Source organism: Salmo trutta, chromosome 1 (assembly GCF_901001165.1).
Source record: "Salmo trutta chromosome 1, fSalTru1.1, whole genome shotgun sequence".
Lineage (NCBI taxonomy): Eukaryota > Metazoa > Chordata > Actinopteri > Salmoniformes > Salmonidae > Salmo > Salmo trutta.
Window position 1 is genome coordinate 56,532,248 of NC_042957.1, and position 18,969 is coordinate 56,551,216.

The 18,969-nt window shown below is 49.5% G+C and overlaps 1 protein-coding gene across 1 annotated transcript in view; it reads left to right on the top strand.

Moving 5' to 3' along the window:
* Positions 1-18,969, top strand: part of LOC115201867 (E3 ubiquitin-protein ligase SMURF2) — a 60,466-nt gene that overhangs the window by 37,801 nt on the left and 3,696 nt on the right. Inside the window, exons 4-17 of the mRNA XM_029765749.1 lie at positions 964-1,097; positions 2,626-2,691; positions 4,070-4,154; positions 4,642-4,725; positions 5,706-5,920; positions 7,239-7,323; positions 8,891-9,049; positions 9,204-9,257; positions 14,573-14,774; positions 16,390-16,493; positions 17,122-17,236; positions 17,875-18,053; positions 18,358-18,495; positions 18,765-18,885. Coding sequence (XP_029621609.1) covers positions 964-1,097; positions 2,626-2,691; positions 4,070-4,154; positions 4,642-4,725; positions 5,706-5,920; positions 7,239-7,323; positions 8,891-9,049; positions 9,204-9,257; positions 14,573-14,774; positions 16,390-16,493; positions 17,122-17,236; positions 17,875-18,053; positions 18,358-18,495; positions 18,765-18,885 — 1,741 coding nt within the window. The remainder of the gene's footprint in view (positions 1-963; positions 1,098-2,625; positions 2,692-4,069; positions 4,155-4,641; positions 4,726-5,705; positions 5,921-7,238; positions 7,324-8,890; positions 9,050-9,203; positions 9,258-14,572; positions 14,775-16,389; positions 16,494-17,121; positions 17,237-17,874; positions 18,054-18,357; positions 18,496-18,764; positions 18,886-18,969) is intronic.

Sequence of the window (18,969 nt, forward strand, 5' to 3'; positions counted from 1 at the left end):
CAGCATGATAATTATAGTGGGATGCAGTCTGCTAACTGTATGGATGATTAGTTTTACACTGAGGAAGGGAACTGGGCTGAACAGATGTGCCACGTCAGGTTCACGTAGTGTGAGTTTAATACCCAGGCCTCGACTGACACACACTACCTAAGAGTGATAACAGAGGCAGTCAGGGAGTAATGTCATGGTTCAACTGTTCACTCTCTCTGTTACGTTCGTCTGAAGAAGGAGACCAAGGTGCAGCGTGGTAAGCGTACATCTTTCACTTTATTAGATGAACACCGACAAAACAAAGAAAATACAAAAAAAACTAACGTAAAGTTCTGAAGGCTTCAAAGCAGCTATACAAAAACAAGATCCCACAAAAACCCAGTGGGAAAAGGCTGCCTAAATATGATCCCCAATCAGAGACAACGATTGACAGCTGCCTCTGATTGGGAACCATATCAGGCCAACATAGAAATACAAAACATAGATAATGCCCACCCAAGTCACACCCTGACCTAACAAAATAGAGAATAAAAAGGCTCTCTAAGGTCAGGGCATGACACTCTCCTTCTTTTCCTCACTTATACTATCCCTCTTTCTATCTCTCTTTCAGCCTCTCCTCCTCCCTGTCTCTTTCATTTCTCTCTCTCCTTCTCTGGGTGATTTTGGGTCGAAGGGCTGCCTTTGGATGATTTATGACTCACAGGATCTGTCTGCGTTCGTCCGTCTCGTACCGACACTCGGGGTCGGGAGTCGCACATTCACAGACGCCGGACGGAAAATCCCTCTCAGACACATCCTGACTGTGTCCTTGTGGGGACGCAGCCCGCGGTGACAGGCAGCCCCGAGCGGATGTGTGCCTCCCCAGCGGGGACATCCAGGCAAAGACTGGCCTGTTGGAACAGTGCATTCACACGGGCTTTAGTAACATCTACACTACATTGGAAGTGACTGGTCACTCTCTTCTCTCCTCAGATATATTGGCAAGTCTGACTCCATCACCATCAGCGTGTGGAACCACAAGAAGATCCATAAGAAGCAGGGGGCTGGCTTCCTGGGCTGTGTACGTCTTCTATCCAACGCCATCAACCGCCTCAAAGACACCGGCTGTAAGGCGTACCTGATTGAATTAGTGTGTGTGTGTGTGTATTTAATGCTGTGAGGTAATGTCTGTGTAGTGACCCATTGTCTGTCCCACAAACGGAGTCACAGGCTAGCGGAGTCACAGGCTAGCGGAGTCACAGGCTAGCGGAGTCACAGGCTAGCGGAGTCACAGGCTAGCGGAGTCACAGGCTAGCGGAGTCACAAGCTAATAATCCCCTTCTCCTGTCACAGTGACACATTGAGCTGTACCCTCACAAGTGCGCACATTCTCTCCCTATTCCTGACAGGGCACAGACCAGGTTGTGAGAGGGGTCACATTCTGCAGTGCCAGAACAGGAAAAGACAATCAGCATCAGCCCACAATCACTGTAAACATGTCATGTCAGAAGCGAATGGCTAAATGAGATTGAGGCTTGGCACTCCAAGCCAACGCAGCAGTGGCAGCCAGGCAGGGACCCAGTGATGGCTTTGCCAAAGGGCCTCCCCCTCCCACTGTATGTATACTATGCTGATAGGCCTGCTACGGTCTTGTAGACGGAAAAAGGACAAAATCCCACTGCTTTTCCTAGAAGCCCCTGCCACTTGTTTTCCTGGAAAACCCGAACCCTGTGCCTCAGCTGTGAGTAGTTTGCCTCTGCATGTCCTCTCATTCCCCCCTCCTCACGCCCTCGTCTGTCCCATAGACTGGCAGCATGCGCCACAGTGACTAACCTCCGTTTATCTCGGTCTGCAAATCTAGACAACCGGTCATTTTACTCAGACATGCATAATTGTACAGCTATTTAAATGTAAGCATAGATTTGTTATGTCCCTCGGTTGTGGTCTTATTCAAGTGTATGTTTGTCATTCTTTCGCTTGTGCTTTTTGCAGCTGTTCCACTGTGTCCTGTCCACAGGCGTTTTAGGGGGCTTTGGGTTTGTGTGCACGCTCATTGCCCCAGTCTTGTAATGGTTTGACCGACCATGTTTTGGTCCCTGTTTAGTCTAGACGCACATCCTGAGCTGTTCTGCATGACACTCAGACAACAGTGAACAGATAGTGGCATTTCTCATGTCTGCAGGCAGCGTGGTATTCCTGACATTTCTTTGGTCCTTTTTTTTTTGTTTTGTTTTTCAGCCTGGGCTGAGAATGTAGACAAAGAGTTTCCAGACATTGGCAGGGGTTCATGTCCATGTTCAGTCTGGGTGGAATAGTGCCGGCTTTGTGCAGAGATTTGTCAAATGTTTGACCTCTGTAGTGAACTGCAGACTGCTCGGTACCAATGCTCAGTGATTTTTTTACGGCCCATGGCCACTCCACAGACCATCTGTTCCAGTGCATATCCCATACCCAGCCTCCAAGGGAGGGGGAGAGAGAGAGGAATTGACTGTGGGTGATGTAAACGATACAGAGCAAAGGGACTTGTCTGCGGGGACAAAAACCCTCCCAACACATGCTAGTTTACATGTCTCTCAGTGATCGATCCCCCTTTCCTCTCTCTCCTCTCTTCTTCCCTCTCCTCCCGCTCTCCTCCTTCCCCTCTCTCCTCCACAGATCAGAGATTGGACATGAACAAGCTGGGCCTCAATGACAGTGACACAGTGAGGGGTCAGATAGTGGGTGAGTACAGCGGTGACCAGCAGGCCACACAGACATTCACCACACACTCACGTACATTCACGTAACACTGTTATGTACCTGAAGTGTTACCACTCCATTATTAGAACCTCAGGCTAACCACAGTTGTTTTTATAATGCTGATAAGACCTCACTACACCACCACGCATAGAAAGAGGACTAGGAAAGAGAACAAGAAACCCTCCCAACACCATGTAGGCTCCCTCCAGTAACCTGAGCCTGCAGGGGGAGTTATTTTCCCAGTGATTCGTTGGTGTGTAAAGCGTTGAGCGCTGCCCCTGAGCGTGCCGTGCCTCTGACTGAGCGTGCCGTGCCTCTGACTGAGCGTGCCGTGCCTCTGACTGAGCGTGCCGTGCCTCTGACTGAGCGTGCCGTGCCTCTGACTGAGCGTGCCGTGCCTCTGACTGAGCGTGCCGTGCCTCTGACTGAGCGTGCCGTGCCTCTGACTGAGGGTGCCGTGCCTCTGACTGAGCGTGCCGTGCCTCTGACTGAGCGTGCCGTGTCGTGCCTCTGACTGAGCGTGCCGTGTCGTGCCTCTGACTGAGCGTGCCGTGTCGTGCCTCTGACTGAGCGTGCCGTGCCTCTGACTGAGCGTGCCGTGCCTCTGACTGAGCGTGCCGTGCCTCTGACTGAGCGTGCCGTGCCTCTGACTGAGCGTGCCGTGCCTCTGACTGAGCGTGCCGTGCCTCTGACTGAGCGTGCCGTGCCTCTGACTGAGCGTGCCGTGCCTCTGACTGAGCGTGCCGTGCCTCTGACTGAGCGTGCCGTGCCTCTGACTGAGCGTGCCGTGCCTCTGACTGAGCGTGCCGTGCCTCTGACTGAGCGTGCCGTGCCTCTGACACCAGGCTTGATGAGCACATCCCTCTGACTTCAGACGGCCCGCACTTCCATCTGCACCACAGGGCCTGGAGACAGACAGTCACAGCAGCGCTGCCACGCCACCTCACCTCTGACCCACCAACATGGGCACTGAACAGCCTGGGTGGTGGCAGAGAGGCCAGGGGTAGCTAGCTACGGTAGACATAGAGTCTAGCATTAATACGTGCCCTCCACTCACTTGGGTCCTTTCCAGAACTGGGATTTGGGACTGGTCAGGCCACTGTCAGAGTGCAGACGGCTGGTACTTCTACTTCCAGACACGATCATCTTGTCACCCACAAGAGGATTTGACCATGTGATCCTCTTAAAAATGGATTCCTCATTTAGCCCTAAATAACATCATTACAGTATTGCATTACAGCAATTCACAGTTTTAAAATAGTTCCGTTTTAGTCTCTGGTATGAGAGGACATGAATAGAGTGAGATTCTACCACCCAGTCATTCTCCTATGTGTATCTGAATGTGTCTGTGTGTCCAAAGTGAGCCTGCAGTCCAGAGACAGGATAGGCACAGGAGGCCCAGTGGTGGACTGCAGCCGTCTGTTTGACAACGACCTGCCAGACGGGTGAGTACCATACCCACCAACACACCACAACTCCATTTAACATTTGTCCGTACTGGACAGTGGACCCACTATCACCACATCATACCCTCACAGCAGGGTCAGTCTGAGCCTATCATAACCACACTGCCCCACAACCAAAAGTGTTCCAGACAGCATGTGGTGTGGTGTCCCAGACTCCAATCTAAGTAGCCAGAGGCTCTGCTGTTCAGACACTTCACCAGCTTAGCACGACTGACCTCAGCACTGAGCCAATGATGTTGGCTGGGGTTAGGGAGTCTAGTCTGGGGTTGGTGTGCGCCAGAGGAATTGGGTGAGCAGATGGGAGACTGCGTCCTATTAGCTAGCAAGAAGCTCTGTTGGGAATATCTGGGTCATGTTTAGTAAAGGGGAAATGTTTTGAAACAGAGTGAAACAGGAGGTACTACCTGAACTTGGTTGCCCTCAATGTCCACTCACTGCTTTGTGTGTTTGTATCTGCTGCATCCAGCTGGGAGGAGCGGAGGACTGCGTCTGGCCGAATCCAGTACTTGAACCACATCACACGCACCACACAGTGGGAGAGGCCTACCAGGTGAGTCAGCCTGGCCTCAAAGTCTTCATGTAACATAGTAAATGTAAATCTGTGACACTCAAATTAGTATGATGACATAAGACACAAGGTTACTGAAGCCAAAACACTAAAGGAGCGAGGTTGGTTGGGTAGGATGGGTGGGTGGTGAGCGTATATAGCGAATGTCTAGCAACCCGAACTTTAGCATTTTTGCTAATTAGTAACTACTTAGCATTTAGCTAATCCTAACCTTAATTCTTAACTCCTAGCCTAGCTAACATTAGCCGCCTAGCTTAATGTTAGCCACAACAAAGTGGAATTCCTAACATATCATACGTATTGAAAATTCTTAACATATTGTACAAATTGCAATTTGTAACATATAATACGAATTATAATTCGTAACATATACTAAATGGAGGGAGACTGGTTTACATTTACTATGTTACGTCTGTCCCTGAGTCCAGGCTGAGTGAGTACACAGTCTTACCCACTACCCAGCCTCAAACCCATGGCATGAGTCCCCAAGGCCGAGACAACATTGAATTTGTATTAGGAGACACTGTAGACTATTGAACGGGGCCCTAAGTCTCTTATGCTCCAGACGGTATTGTTGCTCCACAGTCTCTCTCTCTCTGCTCCCTTATCAGCTCCCTTCCTGTTACTCTGCTCTAGACTGGCCTCAGGCCCCTCACTCAGGACTGCTCTGTGTGTGTGTGTGTGTGTGTGTGTGTGTGTGTGTGTGTGTGTGTGTGTGTGTGTGTGTGTGTGTGTGTGTGTGTGTGTGTGTGTCTATGTCTCTGCCTCACTGACCTCATGATGCTTAAGAAAGCAGGAGCAAGCCAATGTCTAGCCCTAGCATCTAAGCGTATTACAAGCACAGCTAGATATGAAATATGAATAGACACAGGCCTGATTTGAACAAACCAACCATGAAGGATATATTATAACCCACCCTCCCTGTCTGACTGTGATCTCTTCCTGTTTCCTGTCTCTCCCAGGCCTGCGTCGGAGTACTCCAGCCCCGGCCGGCCTCTCAGCTGCATCGTGGATGAGAACACGCCCATCCTGAGCACCAACGGGACCACGCCCACCATTCCTTGTGTCCCGTCCAGCGACCAGCGGGCCCAGGAGAGACGCGTCCGCTCCCAGAGACACAGGAACTACATGAGCAGGACACACCTCCACACACCCCCAGACCTGCCTGAGGGATACGGTTAGTGGAGAGAGGATTCTATCACACAATATGGACACACCGGAAATACACAAACATACACACAATCACACTATAGGACGGCCACTTCGGTTCCCACAGCCAGACTAGACTGGAGCATTCAGTATTATGAACATCCTCTAAGACAGACGTGTCTCCTTCTGTTTTAAGACCGGTGTTGTCATTGCAATGCCTCGGTGTTAACTGCCTCCCTCCTCCTCTCTTCGGCCCAACGCTCAGCTGAATCATCCTGCTAATCTGTGTCCCTATTCAGTCCCAACAGCACAGCCACCATGACTCTGCAGCGCAGCATAAGCAGCCTGACAGGCCCCATTTTAAAGAACTAATTGAATCGATCTAGCAGTTAAAGGCTGGCGGCAGCCGCTCACTCCTCCCCCTCCTCTCTCCTTCCTCACATGCAGCCCACGGGCGGCCGCTTGATATTCAGACACTGTGTAGTCTTGCTGAGGATTTAGGAGCGCTGGCCAGAGGAGTAAATCACAGCAGCCCAGCCCAGCTCTTCAAGATTAGGAGGGTGCTGTGTCTTTTTGGGCCAGCTCCTCTGAACCGCTGTCAGTAGCCCCAGTGGCGGGCCAAGGTCAGCCAAGAAGTGTCACTCTGTACTGAATGCATTGGACGCATCGGTGCTCGGCAGGGAGAGGAGGGGTGGACGTTATGTGCACGCATGTTAGAGAGACAGGGCGGTGTGTCCAAAGGAATGGCAGAACAGGGCTTCCAAGCTCATGGAAATATCTCTGTCAAGCTGTGATGAATGAGCTCACCCACACACAGACAACCATCTTCTCCCCCTGTCAGCCCCGCAACTGGGATCCAAACTGACTCAATCCCTGCTTTTATCTCTGTCTGTGTGATCTCTCTTACTCTTCCACACACGCCGGGATCAAGATACGCACGCACATTGACGCACCAATACAATCCTCACAGTGGAACAAATGTATAACTAACAGCTCTATTTTCCTTATCATCCACTCACATCTCTCACTCATTTCTCACTCACACCCTCTTACTCATCTCACACTCATCTCTCACTCTCACCCTCTTGCTCATCTCACACTCATCTCTCACCCTCTTACTCATCTCACACTCATCTCTCACTCTCACCCTCTTGCTCATCTCACACTCATCTCTCACCCTCTTACTCATCTCACACTCATCTTACTCATCTCACACTCATCTCTCACTCATCTCTCACTCATCCCACTCTCTCACTCATCTCTCACATGTGTGTACTTGTCTGTAACCGTTGCTCTGTACCTCTAATACCTGTATGAGTAGCCATGCTATTGTCCCCCCCTTACAGAGCAGAGGACCACGCAGCAGGGCCAGGTCTACTTCCTCCACACCCAGACAGGAGTCAGCACATGGCACGACCCTCGAGTGCCCAGGTACACCCACCACCACTGTCTGAACACACAGTGCCCAGGTACACCCACCACCACTGTCTGAACACACAGTGCCCAGGTACACCCACCACCACTGTCTGAACACACAGTGCCCAGGTATACCCACCACCACTGTCTGAACACACAGTGCCCAGGTATACCCACCACCACTGTCTGAACACACAGCGCCCAGGTATACCCACCACCACTGTCTGAACACACAGTGCCCAGGTATACCCACCACCACTGTCTGAACACACAGTGCCCAGGTATACCCACCACCACTGTCTGAACACACAGTGCCCAGGTATACCCACCACCACTGTCTGAACACACAGTGCCCAGGTATACCCACCACCACTGTCTGAACACACAGTGAACAGGTATATCCACCACCACTGTCTGAACACACAGTGCCCAGGTATACCCACCACCACTGTCTGAACACACAGTGCCCAGGTATACCCACCACCACTGTCTGAACACACAGTGCCCAGGTACACTATACTCAGTACACTCATTAAGTATTTCCAACACAAATGATTTGAGGCTGATGACAAAAACAGGGTGATCTGGGATGATGTAATGTAGTTTCATGCAGGTTTGGGTGAGGCTGTTGATATAGACCATCACCTACCCCACCTATGTTTCTGTCATGGGATGGACAATCAGTGGCTAGCTGTCCTCAGGCTTGTCCGGAACCTTCTGTAAATGTGCTGCTGGTTACATGCTGACAAGCTACGATAGAGGGCTGGTGTCACAGTCCTTTGTCACTCAGTTGGTAGAGCATGGTGCTTGCAATGGCAGGATAGTGGGTTCGATTCCCAGGACCACCCGTATGTGAAATGTATACACTCATGACTTTTAGCCGCTTTGGATAAAAGCGTCCACTAAATGGCATGTAAATGTAAACCACAGGGATCTGAGAGGATTCACAGCAGACACCTCTGGCAAGACCTCTGCCTCCATACCCTCAGCTCTCAGCACACAGCCTTCAGCCCTACTCTACATGTGGCTCAGAGACTCCACTCACTCAGGCATGTCTCATGGATTACCACACATCAACACGTCAGTCTACTGGGAATAGTGTCAATAGAAAGAAAGTCGCTGATTGAAAAATACCTAGACGTTGCTGTTCTCTTGTCCCCGTGGAAATACGTGTGATAGATGGAGTTTTTCTTGCACTTGATGCTATCCTGTTGGTCACGCCACACCCTGGTGGTGCAGCAGATGCTGGGCTGCCAAGCTCCCAGTGCTGAGAGGCTTGGTCATTTGGCTGTCCGATAAGTCACTACCGCTGAAGTGGGGCTGCTGTCATTTCTTAGTTGCTCTCCACAGACAGCTAAAGGAGTCCAGCTGAAAGGATTGCATGGCAGCAATAAATCATGTAGACGGGGAGAAGAAAAATGGAAGTCATGTCGTTTTGGGATCTTTTTTCGCGCCTCTTTGTTACCGTCAGCCTTGAGGACTGCTTCATACCTTGACTTTGATTGGTCTTACGTCTCATTCTTTGATTCTTTTTATTTTCTGCCCTTCACCTCTGACTGTGTTGGGGATTTGTGCTTCCCAGAGACCTGAGTAATGTAAACTGTGAGGAGCTGGGCCCACTGCCCCCTGGCTGGGAGATCAGGAACACAGCCACTGGCCGGGTCTACTTTGTGGACCACAACAACCGCACCACGCAGTTCACAGACCCGCGCCTCTCCGCCAACCTGCATCTAGTCCTTAAGTGAGTATCGGGTTATACCAGCGCCACAAATAAACCTGGTCCAGAGCCTCATAACAGCCCAGATGAAATGAGAAGTAGTTGAGGGAGAACTGTACTGTATGACTGGCTGGCAGTGTGGCTGTGTAACTGTGGTGTTTTGTTTTGTGTTCCGCAGCCCAAGCCCCAATGGTTCCCGCAGCGGCATCGAAATTCAGAACAGTTCGATCAGGTGAGGCCCTCTATTTCCCCCCTCTATTCTGTGGCCAACCTCTATTTCTCCAACACTTGGTTCTGGGGAGGCAGAACAGACTGCACACAGACAGACACACACAGATACACACACAGACATATTGACTCCCCCACACAGGATGTTTTACAGGAGAGTCCAGTGCCAAGGTGTGTTAAACACCTGTTGGGGTTCAGCTATCAGAGCAGCCTTTCTCCTGTGCACACACTCTCCCTCACCCACTCCCACACACAACCTCACCCATCCAGACACACACACTCTCCCTCACCCACTCCCACACACAACCTCACCCATCCAGACACACACTCTCCCTCACCCACTCCCACACACAACCTCACCCATCCAGACACACACACTCTCCCTCACCCACTCCCACACACAACCTCACCCATCCAGACACACACTCTCCCTCACCCACTCCCACACACAACCTCACCCATCCAGACACACACTCTCCCTCACCCACTCCCACACACAACCTCACCCATCCAGACACACACACTCTCCCTCACCCACTCCCACACACAACCTCACCCATCCAGACACACACACTCTCCCTCACCCACTCCCACACACAACCTCACCCATCCAGACACACACACTCTCCCTCACACACTCCCACACACAACCTCACCCATCCAGACACACACACTCTCCCTCACCCACTCCCACACACAACCTCACCCATCCAGACACACACACTCTCCCTCACACACTCCCACACACAACCTCACCCATCCAGACACACACACTCCCACACACAACCTCACCCATCCAGACACACACACTCTCCCTCACACACTCCCACACACAACCTCACCCATCCAGACACACACACTCCCACACACAACCTCACCCATCCAGACACACACTCTCCCTCACCCACTCCCACACGCAACCTCACCCATCCAGACACACACACTCCCACACACAACCTCACCCATCCAGACACACACACTGCACGCACAAGGCTGCATTCCACCGCCCGGCAGCGCTTTTGATCATGCAGGGGTTTTAGCACACAATCCGTCACAAAGCTTGTTTTGGCTCGACATCAGATAACAATGTGGAAACCAAGACTGATGTGTCTGTGGCTGAGGAGCGTCTTACGTCCAGGAAACAGAGCATAAATTTGATGCCCGAGTCAATGTGTGTGTGTGTGTGTGTGTGTGTGTGTGTGTGTGTGTGTGTGTGTGTGTGTGTGTGTGTGTGTGTGTGTGTGTGTGTGTGTGTGTGTGTGTGTGTGTGTGTGTGTGTGTGTGTGCAGTGTTCGTCAGTGCATGCGCTTCAGAATTTTTCCTCGCAGCTGTTCAAACATGGCCCATGTAACGATAGCTGCAGCATTACCCACAGTGCAGTGTAAAGGTGGAGCAGAGTACGGGCGGCTTCGGTGGGCCTCCTCCGTCTGACCTCATTCCTGCTCCGTGCCGGGAGAGGCGGAATGCACCGATGAAAAGATCTGGTGTTATTTTCCCTTGTTCTGACAAATCAAAGAACGTGTTTGGGACTTTGGTGCTTTTTCTTTTTCTGCGGTCCTCTGAAAATCATATAAAATCCCAGGCTGGCACGCCATGTTTGTAATGCAGGAATCTTGTCTTAAGCACAATAATGTCCAGATGTGTGAAAAGCAGTGCACAGTGTTTCTTCTCTTTAAAAAGCACTGGTCCGATTATTATTTCACTTTAAAGTTGGGAGTTAGAGTTTTCTAGGTTATTGATGTCTTTGTTTGAGAGGAATAATTGTATTGAAATGGAAGGTGTTTAAGCTGAGCCAAGAGCGGGTCTGTGGCCATTAGAATGATGTACGACGGGCCCTGGGTCCAACCACATTTCTTCCCTGGGTTCTGCTTTAAAGGGAGAAACCCTTGGCTTTGTCTAGGAGAACCTAAGGCTGCATTTACACATGCAGCCCAATTCAGATTTTTTTCCCACTAATTGGTAGTTTGACTAATCACATCAGATCTTTGACATCAGATCTTTTCCAGAGCTGATCTGATTGGTCAAAAGACCAATGAATGAAAAAAACTGTCAGAATTAGGCTGCCTGTGTTAACGCAGCCAACAGGATCTCTAGGTGTGTGCTAATGTAACACACATTGGATGGTGGCTCAGAGGTTTGGAGTGGGCAGTCTGCTGGTTAGCAGAGAGCTCATGGGCCTGACCCAGTCTGACTGGATCATCCTATCTGAGAATACCTTCTCTGATTTTGTCCCCTCACGGACCGCTGTGGAGCAGAGAAGCTGGACTCTGGCTGAGACGAGGGGTGAGAGTGACATTCCAACCAGCGACAAAACTCTGGAAAAGATATCAGAAGACCGGCGTGGTTTTCCATCAAGACATCTGCCTTTTATCAAGGCAAACGATTTCAGAAATGTTCACCCCTCATGCTGTCATCCCACAAAAATGTTTGATATATACGTGTCCTTCAAGCTATAGTTTATTACCCCTTTTATTTGCTAAAGACATTGCCTCAGCGGGCCACAATACGCTTTTGGTTAGACTCACCCTGTGATGTTGCAATCTCCTGACTCTGGTCACTGGACAATAGGTAACAAAATCCTTGTCGGGCCTCAGATCTGCCCTCTGAACTCTGGCATGAACACTCAGAGGATCAGTTCCCAGGAATCTAGTGTTCTCTAGCTTTACACTGAGTTCACTGTATTACTGTCTGAGCTTCAGCAGGTAACACACCACGCCATCTTACTCTCTTAAAACAAGTTAGAAAAAGAGAGAATGCGCACTAGGCTGTGTGTGTGTGTGTGTGTGTGTGTGTGTGTGTGTGTGTGTGTGTGTGTGTGTGTGACGGGCAGGAATGTTTGATTTATGAGTGAAACTGAAGGGAGTGTTGCTCTGTGGCTCAGTACCTCTCCTCTCCCTGTCTGAGTGTTCCTCTCTGTTTGGGTGCTGTCCGGAGGCAGCCCTTCCTACCTCCACCCTCCCCCCTCTGAGTCTAGTCTGCAGGAAATAAAGAGATTGAGGAGGAGGACTGGAGTGCCCTATGGGGCCCTGCTGCTCTCTGGGATCGCAGGAAGTGGCCAGCTCAGCTCAGCTAGACGAGACCAAAGACAGTGGGAGCCTAGAGCAGTCACTCCTTAGAATAAGCTGTCACTGTGTATTATGGTGTGTGGATATAAAGATCAGGACGGCTGCTACATGACTGTCCATTACTCCTGCTCAGTGTATGACCCTCCAAACACATCTTTTTCAGAGCTAGGATTGTGTATTTGCCATATTTGATGACATTATACCTAATAAAAGGTTGTCTGGTTTTGTATAGTACAGTGAATGGCAGGTGTTTGGTAGGTGTCTCAGACAGAAATAGATTTGTTGAGTTGTTAGAACTGACTGGATTTCAGTGCTTTTGGCCCATCCAATATTATATGATCCAGTACTTTTTGGGCCTAGGTAAATCCATTTAGCCAGGATGGATTGTTGCTCCATGATTCTCCTGTCACAGACTCTCTGCTTACCCTCTCTCACACTTACCCACACACATAAGGCGTCAGCATGCTTCAGTTCGGCCTGGCGGCTTGCCGTAGTCAGCTAGGCCAACCAAACCAATGTGTTGGGGTACTCCCTTAAAAGACCTTCGCTTGAAAGCAGTAATAGTACTGTTTGTCAATTTTGAGATGCCGTAGCCAGTATACACTTCCTCAAAATAGTTAGAATTAATCTAAGATAACTCAAGAAATCTGTCATTCATTTAGATGTTTTTGCAGAGGAAATTTTACACCTAACTAAGATGTTTGATGCAGTAATATTTCTAAATGAAAAAATGTGCATGAAAACGAGTCATCTCTGGTTGAATGACAACAAAGACTTTACTGAAGAATCCCTACTGTTGACCAATCACAGACAAAGGGGTGTAGACTTCAGGTACTGACTTCGGCAAGAAAAAATGTTGTGTGCCCGAACAACAGAAGAAGAAAACTAACCGAAGTCCAAAACGTCACAAAATGCTGTCATAATATATGCACACGATCTTCTGAACTTTTCCGTCTGGGAAGCATGTCTTTACCCACTCTGCCCCTCTCTCTCACTCTCTCTCACTCACCCACACATAACCCTTTGTGGCCGGCTGTACAGCCTGGTGTTTATGACCCTGCTCGGGGGGTGAGTGTGCCCACTACGCCCCACTAAAGTGCAAAAGGCCAGCATGCAAATAATCCTCCAGCGCTGGCTCCATAAAGGGACTTTTGATTCTCTCTCTCTGTGTCTGTGTATGTGTGCGTGCGTCCATGTGTGCGTGTTTCTGAGCAGAAGAGCCTTCCACCACCAGTGCCATGGTTCAGAAGTTCACTCTCATGCCAGAGATTTGGGCAGGAGTCAAGGACCTCATTCACTACCACCACAGATCATATTCATAGCCTGTCTTTTGATTTGGAGGTTAACCGCTCTACAGCACTGATGTGTTATCACAGTTATCACAGTTACAGCCACCCACTGAGGTGGTTGTTTTAGCTGTTAGGGACCCTACACATCTTGGTGGTTCATTTATTGGTTTCCTATAGTCAGCAACACGTATCCTCTTATGAAGGAACTTGCATTGAAATGTCACTCTTGTTAATAAACAAAACCTTCCTGAACAATTTAAGCTGAAGACATGAGGTCTATGGACACCCTCATTGAACCCTCACTGCTCAGTGCAGAATGAGACCGACACTGAATCTATATGCAGATGTCTCTTGCTGTAGCCACATTTTGCTTCCCCCCCCTGTAGAACTGTCTATTTTCTGTCTGTGCCGTGCTGTCTCTCTCTGTGAGACCACCGTGGGTCCAGCGCCAGGTGGGGAGGTGGCATGGCACACACCTGTGAGCTGGCAGAGCCCAGCACGACAGGGGCCCACGGAGTTGCCCGCGGGGGAGCGTACGACAGAGCCGTTTGTATGGAGAGCCTGGCGGGGCGTGGAGGAAGGGTCACTGGCTGCACCTCACCTCCGTCCTGTAAACAGACAGACAATGTGGCACCTACGGACACATCACACCACCCTCTGGCTCTGCCCCCTCATATGTGCTTGTTCAGAAATATCACCTCCACCTATGTCTGTGGGCACATGGCAGCTTGTTTGACTTGATGTGCTTCCCAGATGACCTCAGTGTGTTTACCTCTCGTTCTCCAGTCAGCAAAAGGAGGGAGACAGAATTCCTGCCTGGCTTTATTTGGAATTTTTAGGGTTTCTAGGTTTTATTTTTTTTGTGGTGTTTTATTTTTGTGTACCAGTACGTGTTGTTATGACCCCAAGTCTCAACAATGATCTTTCCCTCTCCATCTCTTCTTTCTCTTTTTCTCCATCCCCAGCCGTCAGACCCAGCTGAAGGAGCAGGCCCAGCAGGCACTGGTGTCTCCAGGTAATCTGCCAGAGGAGGCCGAGTGCCTCACGGTGCCCAAGTACAAGAGGGACCTGGTGCAGAAGCTGAAGATCCTGCGCCAGGAGCTGTCCCAGCAGCAGCCCCAGGCAGGCCACTGCCGCATAGAGGTGTCCCGCGAGGAGATCTTTGAGGTGAGACCGTCGAATTAGTGCTATTCCCTCAGTTCTTGAACACAACCAGCACTATTGAGTCTTTAATTAGTATTACTGAAGAGGTTGACTATCCCCATCCTGAAGGAAATCATCAACTCTGGACATTTTCCTCACTCTCATTTACACTTGTACAAGTTTATTATACCAGATAGTTTACCTCACTTTCAAACCTCAGGCAATGGTTTTCCCATCCTCTACTTCCCTCTCCTCTCAAGGTCGTTGCTCGTCATGTTTCTGTCACGGCGTTATCCACCACGCTATTATCTATGATGTGTGAAGAGAGTATGTTCATATCCAAAGCAGACCTCGTATTTGAAATGAGGCTTTTGTGAAGTGCACTCCTCAGTGGGGGAGGTTTTCTAGTTTGGGAGGTGTGGAGCCTCATCAGAGCAACAACACCTGCAACAGACTACATGACCCTCGTAAAATATGTGATGGAATGTGCTGGAACAGCTTTGTCTGTTAATCTGAAGGAAGACATTTTTGTTGGCTGATCTCAACACGAAAGGGAGATGGGGGTGGATTTTAAGGCTAGACGTAACTTCATCGCTTTTCTGGACACGCCGAGCTGTTAGAAATACGACTGTGTGGGCAAGTGTCAGCTGGTGGACTGTCAAGCTGTCTCAGTGTGTACATTCTATTAAAGATAAGAGGCCTTATTTCTCTGGTGTCACCGCTGACACATCCTCAGTGTAACTGGAGGGCACGGTGGACCAGCTCTGGGGGGAAAGCGGTGTTATTGTTCCACTCTCCTGTTCTGTCTGTTTACTATTATTCTCCCAATCCACTTTTAATGAGACTGTCCCCGACACTTGGAACGTGCTGGACATTGTGGGCCTGTGTCTGCAGCTCTCGGCATGTGGGGTGAACGCAGCAACCCAGAGTGGGGTGTAATGATCCCAGACTCTGAGTACCAGGGGGAAAGTTTGTTACTAAAACACTGCTGTGTAATGTTCTACAGAAGCCCCCTCTGGCGAGGAACATGGGGTGTTTCTCATCATTGTTTCAGGACAGTTCCTTCTTTTCTTCGGTTTGTTTTGTCTTCAGCTTGAAGCAATTTGGAATTGCACAGGTCTTTGGTCATTGGTTTGCATGTTTAGGACAGGCAGACAGGCCAGGCTTGGCCAGACTCATGCTCTGCATTACTACCCCGTTTCCCATGAGCCACTGAGACTGGGACAGTGGTGGGGGGGTGAGACTCACGGGATCTCTTGGTGGAATGTGTCGCGTTGGGGAATGTCCTCTTATCACCGCCACCTCCTGATAATGCCCTTTGATTAAGGGTGGAATGGACACTCGGGTTACTTTGGTAAGGGAGGAGAGGGCGTACATCACTGCTAGGCAGGCAGGGGCCAGCCAAGCTGGTCCTAAATGACAGAGCACAAGAATGTTTATTCTTTGGCTCGGTCCCCAGAGCCAGCATCACTCACACACAGACGTTACAGAGCAGATAGATGCATCCCTCTGGCCACAGACCCTGGACTGCACAGTATTTACCAGATGGTCTCTGATGGAAGTACTCAGTAGGTTTGGGGGTGCAGTCCTCCATTCCAGTCCCGTTCGTTACAAAGGTGTATCTCTGTATGTGTTACAGGAGTCTTACCGCCAGGTGATGAAGATGAGGCCGAAGGACCTGTGGAAGAGACTGATGGTGAAGTTTAAAGGGGAGGAGGGTCTGGACTACGGAGGAGTGGCCAGGTAGGAATCCACAGCAAAGCATGAGGAAAAAACTAAGTTATGCTCAATATGCATCATCATGGAACAAAGAAGATTTCTATTGTGTGTTAGAGAAGTAAATGCACCAGGTCTGGAACCAACAGGACCCTGAACAACTTCTACCCCAAGACATTAGTCTACTAACTAGTTAACCAAATAGCTACCCGGACTGTCTGCATTGACCCTCTTAGCACCAACTCTTTTGACTCAAGCATATAGCCAAGTTATCTCATTGTGTATTTATTCCTCATGTTGTTATTTGTTCTATATTTTTCTCTCTGCGTTGTTGGGAAGGGCCCATCAGTAAGCATTTCACTGTTAGTCTACACCTGTTGTTTAGGAAGTATGTGATAAATAACATTTGATTTGATTTTGATTTGAATGCCACCATCTGCTGAAACAAGGTTGGCCCCCAAGGGGTAATATTGATTTAAAGCACCCAATCTGAGAATTCTACTTCTGCTTTTTAAATTGCCATGGAGTATTCACTTTCTGAAATTGATGTTCCCTGCCTTGAAAAAATATGAAATGGATCAAGAGATTTCACAATGGATGTTCTCATCGTCTGTCTCTCTTTATCTGTCCCTCTCTGTGTCTCCTGTGTGTGCAGGGAGTGGCTGTATCTGCTGTCCCATGAGATGCTGAATCCGTACTACGGCCTGTTCCAGTACTCCCGCGATGACATCTACACCCTGCAGATTAATCCCGACTCGGCCGTCAACCCGGTGAGTCAGGCCCAGACGCCGCCACCAGCCCGCCCCGCTGTGATGTGAAAGACCAGGTCACACGGACCGCTCATCTGCTCTAGTCTTGCACAATCTCTCTGTCTCTGACTCTCCTCTGCCTGTTTATTTGTTTGGCCTTCCATTTCCCTATCAGCTGTTCTCATGCTAGATGCTAGATCTCCTGGAGACTGGTGATGAATTAGGCAACTATTTAATTGCTGTGTTGAGACTCTTTACTGCCTCTATAGCATTTGGTTGTTAAATCCATCATAAGGGAAATAGTTTACTACTGCAAATAGTTTGGATGCTGCAGCTCACCTTTTGAGTCCTAACCTTTGTTAGGATTACGCACTGCAATAAATTCCCAGCTGTAAGAATAGCAGGTATTTATTATTTACCAAGGGCCCAATCCTAACTTAAGACATGCGTGAGGAAATCTGAGTTATAGCTCAAATCTCCCATCGACATAAATGCATGACTTAAGAAAACGTTTGAGTTGCATGCATGCATCTTAAGTTAGGATTCTGCCTTGAGTTGCTCAATCTTGGTAATTCTCTGAAGACTGGGAGATGCCATGCTAAATGGATGTACTAAGAAATGTTTAAGAGGACTAAAGGTGTTTCTGTCCCCCTCCCCAGGAGCACCTGTCCTACTTCCACTTTGTGGGTCGTATCATGGGCATGGCGGTGTTCCACGGCCACTACATAGATGGGGGCTTCACCCTGCCCTTCTACAAACAGCTGCTGGGGAAACCCATCACCCTGGACGACATGGAGTCAGTGGACCCAGACCTCCACAACAGCCTGGTCTGGATCCTGTGAGTAGGAAGGAAATGGGAACAACATCCTCACACAGACCAAGATGCGCACACAGAGATGAACATGGTTTTTAATGACAATACTTTGTAATGGCTCATTTTAATTCAACGGGTAATAATTTGGTGTATGTGATCTATAACATCTACTGGTGTATGTTTAAAGTCCCTAAAAGAACCACTCATGATCATGTAGCTACACATGATGAGCTCTTCAACTGAACTTTGATCCATACATACATTAACATTCCCCCTCCCCCAGCACCATCTCTCTCTAACCCCCCTGTCCGTCTCTCTCACCTCTCAGGGACAATGACATCACAGGCGTGTTGGACCACACCTTCTGTGTGGAGCACAATGCCTACGGTGAGATCATCCAGCACGAACTCAAACCCAACGGCAAAATCATCCAGGTCACCCAGGACACCAAGAAGGAGTATGTCAGGTGAGTACTCCCCCACCGACCCCTCACCACACAGGAAGAGGGTTGGTCTAGCAGTCGACAGTCAAGCCCAGCAGGGAGGAGGTACTGTTTGGATTTCAGATGAGCTTAGTGACCAGCCACAGTTAACTGACCTAGGATTAGGGAGTGAAGTACATGTGAAGGCTTTGCTATACCCCTCAAAGAGGCTCAGAATCATGGCTTTGCCTTCACGTTCCAGTATGAATCATCGATCTCTGACTCTCTCTTTCCCTCTCCCTCGTTCCCTACAGGCTGTATGTGAACTGGCGTTTCCTGCGAGGCATCGAGGCTCAGTTCCTGGCCCTGCAGAAGGGCTTCAACGAGGTCATCTCCCAGCACCTGCTCAAGGCTTTCGACGAGAAAGAGCTGGAGGTAGGAATGAGACACATCCCCCAGACTACCAGTACTTATCTTCACTGTCCATCCTTTAAAAAGGGACTCCATTCTCCCAGACAT